We start from the raw sequence: 5,158 nt of genomic DNA on the forward strand, positions 1-5,158 counted from the left end.
TTCATTTGACCACTTCATTTTATTATGGTGCGAACTCGAGACCCACAGATTGACTAAAGCTATGGTATTTAGTGAAGATACGAGGGATTTCAATGATAGCGTTGGTCCACCTATTTTAAGTCTTTTTAAGGAATATAAAATATTTTAATATCTAGTTGATATTTATAATCCTTTTTTAAAATACATGACTCAACACCCACTAATATTCTTGACAAAGCCATCCTCACTTATCTTGTAACATAAAGTAGAGCAACGGGTTTGAATGGTTATGTCATGTAACATGTGAATGATATAAAGGAAGTAAACTTTTCTTTAGAAGGAAGTAAATACACAAAGTGGGTCTTATTAGTTTTTATTTATTTTAAGTCAAAATTATAAATTACAAACAAATTAACAATACGTAAAGATACAAAATCATTTATAGTTACATGTAGAGTCTAAAAGGTAAATATAATAAGGTTAAAATGGGTAGAGTTCATTAGTGACAATAAGATTTTGTGAGATGGAGATGTGTTTTGGTCGTATTTTAGACCACAAAACATAATAAATAAATAAATAAATAAGTAAATAATATTGAAAAAAATGAAGAAAAAATATTTATTTAATTTTTTCATTATTTTTTATTTAAAAATTGTAAATAATAAATAATAAACAAAAAAATCACTTTCTTTACTGTGTAATATTCTAAAATTATATGTATAAAATATTACTTATAAAAATATATTATGCCTACTATTTTTATTAGAACTAGTAAAAAACCCAAGTTTCGCATTGGGTCCTACTTATTTTTAAACAAACAAAAATATAAGGGTCTTTAAATTCATCGATTAAAAAACAAATGGTGAATAAATCCACTACAAATTCAATAAGCAATAAAAAAAAACAACATACGATCAAAGTATAATAATTGGGTCAAAATTGTCATTTTTAAAAAACATTTATTCTGATTAAGATTGAAAAGTCAAAAAAAAGGACCAAAAATATAACATTTTCAAAGTGGTGTGGTCAAAACCCAAAACAATAAAACTTTATTATTCCATAAATGTATGATTTTTATTTTTTATTATTTTGAAATAAAAAGTTATGAAATACTAATAAATATTTATTTTTCATTTATTTTTAAGTTTTTATATTCCTAAATATAGAAACGTATCATTCTGTTTTACAAAATCTTTTTGGTCTAAAACGAACTTTTACGAGACAAAAGTAAATAGGAACAAAAAATACTAAATAGTTTAGGAACCAACAAAAAATTTGTCTATGCTAAGAAAAATTAATAATTTAACATGTTGTTATTGGTAGTTTTGTACAACAAAATAAAAGTAAAAACCTCATAAAACATTTAATAAAAACATAAACAAGTAAGTATATTAAACAAATGGTTTTTAAAATCGTACTACATGAGATTTTATTCTAATTATTTTATATAAGTTTGAAATAAAATGTTCTACATAAGAGATATTTCTCTAATCTCTCTTTTTACATCTTTTTCTATATATAGGAAGTTTTAATTTTTTCATAAAACAGCAAATACAATATCAAAAGATAATATCTTTTAAAATAATTCAACTTGGTGTCCATAAAGAGTCTCGATATCCAAAAAGAATTTACATGTCCGAGATTACTAAAATTTCTCGTTGTTGATGATCCACAAGAAAGTCGCAAAGCTATAAATGCTTGTTGGCTGGTTATTTCAATTGGGTTTCTTTCTCTCTTAACGACGAAGTATCGATCCTTTCCTTTCCGCGTCTTCTATTTAAACATCAAACACATTTTTCAAGAAATCTTGTGTACAATTCGTTAATAATGGCCTTCTACTCATACCCTTCTCATTCTTCGCCCTTATCTTCAAACATTTCTTCTTTTTCATTCGTCAATTCGTTTCTCAGAGTCAAAGATTTCTTCACCCCTGCAGTTCCTGTGATTATTGGGAATGTCTTCTCTGCAATTTTCACCTTCTTCTTTGCATTAGGTTTGTGTTCCTTTCTCTTGTTTATCCCAATTTTGTATCTTAATTTGTCGAAATTGGATTTCTGTTGTTGATATTTGTAAGTTTTTTCATGTGGGTTTTCCGTAATAGGAAAAGGGATTTCTTGTTTTTCTATCTAAATTCCCAAATTCATCCGAACTTGCTTCTCAATTTGTTATGTTAGGGTTAGGGGGTTATACCCTTGTAGGTTCCCTTTCGATTTCATCTCTAATTATCAAAATTTCATTCAACTAGCATGTTTATGGTTGCTGTTGCTTAACGAATTGATGAATGATGATGTATATGTAAAACGTGAAGCAAGATTAAGATAAAGCAACATATATAATAATAAAAAAAAAGCTTCAGCCATCTTTACTTTTTTACATATTTGAATAAAAAGCTAATCAATCTTATCCAAATCATGTCAATTCCCTCCTTTCTTTTCGATTTTACTTGATATCAGCAAGACCATTTTTATAATTAACTTGATAAAGGTTCAAGAAATCTTTTTGTTTTGAAAAAAGTGTAAACATATGAAGACCACTTTATTTTCTTATAAACAAAGGAACTTCATCATCTTCTTCTTATAAAAATCTAATATGAGTATATGATATATCTTTGCAGTTGGGACTTTATTAGGGGCAATGACTGGGGCTTTGATAGGCCAAGAAACAGAGAGTGGATTTGTGAGGGGAGCTGCAGTTGGAGCCATTTCGGGTGCTGTTTTTTCCATTGAAGTCTTTGAATCTTCACTTGTTTTGTGGAAATCAGATGAATCTGGGATTGGTTGTCTTCTATACTTGGTGAGCAATTTTACTTTTCTAACCTTCATATGTTTATCGAATTCAACTGGGCTCTCAGGGGTTGTTGGAAAAATAACCCTTTTGTAGAAACTTCCTTTTCTTCCAAAGATATCAACAATGTTGAAGAAATAAATCACAAAGTTGTTTCAAAGATTCAAACTTTTCATCAATACATCGGAAAGAACGATAATTTTTACGAAAATCAAGTTTAGGGGTGCTTAAAAAGGGTTACTTTTACAACTTCTTGATCAATTGGCTGTTCTCTCTCACTTTCTTGAAATACAACAGTATGTTTCAAGAAAATGATTCTTTGAGTTTTATTTAGTTTTACAAATGCTAATCCATTTTTGCTAAAAATTGTCACAGATTGATGTGATTGTAAGCTTGTTAAGTGGTAGGCTTGTTCGTGAACGTATTGGTCCAGCCATGTTAAGTGCAGTTCAAAGTCAGGTAAATTCTGCAAAATCTGATAATTTCAATTCATTTATTCTTTGTATATAGCACCATAATTTTTTTTTTTTTATTAATTTTGTTATTATAGTATTCTACTTCTATTTCTCCCTATTACAATATTGTACTTTGAAACTTCTACTCATTTATAGCAATGCTATCCAATTCAAACCAATTTTCATGACTATAATTGTATTGGAAAATGGAAAGAAATGGAAATAGGATGCTATTATACATAAATAAATGAAAGTATATTTCTATTTTTGGCTTTTTATAAAACAAACTTTCTCATTGTGCAATGTTCATGACCCATTTTTGTGTTATAACTTAGATGGGAGCTATTGAAACTGGATTTGATGAGCTTCATAGCATATTTGACATTGGAGGTTCTAAAGGGTTGCCTGAATATTCTCTTGAAAAAATACCCAAAATTGCAATTACAAGTGATAATGATGTGGATGATTCAGGGGAGAGAGTCTCTTGCTCTGTATGCCTACAGGTAATATCATCATTCCTAATTTTCTTTTAGCTCTAAGGATGAGGGCATTTACGTCATTTGCATATACGAGATGTTGAAAAAAGTGTAATTAGCTTGTTCTTGCTTGAAACATGCATTGTTCATAGACAATCATTTTAAAGTAAGGCAACTTGGGTGGTAGTTGAACTAGTTCTTTCATATTTATTAGGATAAAATGCTATTTGAATTAAATATTTATAAATATATATGAAAAAATGATGGCACAATTTGGTACATGGAAGTCTAAAATGAAGGAAAATTAGTAAAAAGTTTGACTTAATGGGGAAAAATTCAGTTCTCTAGTGTTCTTTATTAAGTCATTCTTTATGCATCAAGTCAAAAGAGAAACACTCATTAAGCCCTCTATGTATATAAAACAAATGTTTGAAGCATATCATGATTTATAAATATTGATGAAATTCTAATTGAGGATTTGGTACTTGATATTTATTTGTACAGGATTTCCAACTTGGAGAAACAGTTAGAAGTTTGCCACAATGTCATCATATGTTCCACCTACCATGCATTGATAAATGGCTTGTGAGACATGGGTCTTGTCCATTATGTAGAAGAGATATTTAAATTATTTTTTTATATTTTTCTGAGTCATGTAAATTCCCATTTTTTTTTCAGTTTGACCCCTGAAGTTTCTTTATTTCTTGGGTTAGACCCTAACTTTTTGTATGATCTGTTTTGTATATGTATCATGATATAGATGAGGTTTTATGTATAAAAGTATAGTTTCAACATTTCCCACTCTTTTGTTTGGTACTTTCTTGTTTTGGACTATGGGACACAAATAATTGTAAGTTTTTGTCCCACCAAAAAAGATGGGAAAAAACTCATTATCAATCTTCCGTCTGTGTAAAAGACATAAATCTTCTTATCCTAATCATCAAGAATAACTGAAAATACCTGAAAGAAGGTTGTTGTGCCCAATGAAGTGGTATAGAACAAACATCTACACCAATACTTGCAACACCATTGCAAAGTACTTGCAAAGTAACATTGATATGCAACATCAAACACCAAATGCAAAAATCCTTGCAAACCTTAAAATCTTTTACTTGAAGTCAATCTTGTATTTCAAATCCATTGCCAATCTTCATACAATATTGAACTATTATAGCAACATAACATATTCAGCCCTTAGTTCATTTAGATCATCATTAAACTACTTCAAAATCTCAATCACCTTGCCCAATAATGAGATTGGAAACAAGTGCTTCTTTCAAGTCTCATAAACATATTCATGTTCTTGTAAGAATATATTACTACTTTCTCAGGTATTTCCAATAGTATCCCTTTCTCCAATCTTTCCATGTTTTCTAATTTCAAGTAATGAACATGAATTTGTGCTTGAATGAATATTCTTAGTTCAAGATCTAGTGAAGCAAAATCCTTGATAGTTTCTGCATA

General features: G+C 28.8%; 1 protein-coding gene across 1 annotated transcript; it reads left to right on the plus strand.

Annotated features, from left to right (window-relative positions):
* Window positions 1-1,584: 1,584 nt before the first annotated feature.
* Window positions 1,585-4,488, plus strand: LOC111891385 (NEP1-interacting protein-like 1). Its single transcript, XM_023887430.3, has 5 exons — window positions 1,585-1,972; window positions 2,594-2,772; window positions 3,139-3,222; window positions 3,554-3,721; window positions 4,199-4,488. Exons 1-5 carry the CDS (start codon window positions 1,807-1,809, stop codon window positions 4,319-4,321), a joined length of 720 nt encoding a protein of 239 aa, XP_023743198.1. The 5' UTR covers window positions 1,585-1,806; the 3' UTR covers window positions 4,322-4,488.
* The last annotated feature ends 670 nt before the right edge of the window (window positions 4,489-5,158 follow it).

This window comes from Lactuca sativa, chromosome 4 (genome assembly GCF_002870075.4).
Source record: "Lactuca sativa cultivar Salinas chromosome 4, Lsat_Salinas_v11, whole genome shotgun sequence".
Lineage (NCBI taxonomy): Eukaryota > Viridiplantae > Streptophyta > Magnoliopsida > Asterales > Asteraceae > Lactuca > Lactuca sativa.

Coding starts and splice junctions, on each gene's coding strand:
- LOC111891385 (XM_023887430.3), top strand. CDS start 1,807: ATGGCCTTCTACTCATACCCTTCTCATTCTTCGCCCTTATCTTCAAAC. Junction 3,223..3,553: donor TAAGTGCAGTTCAAAGTCAG/GTAAATTCTGCA, acceptor GTTATAACTTAG/ATGGGAGCTATTGAAACTGG. Junction 3,722..4,198: donor CTTGCTCTGTATGCCTACAG/GTAATATCATCA, acceptor TTATTTGTACAG/GATTTCCAACTTGGAGAAAC.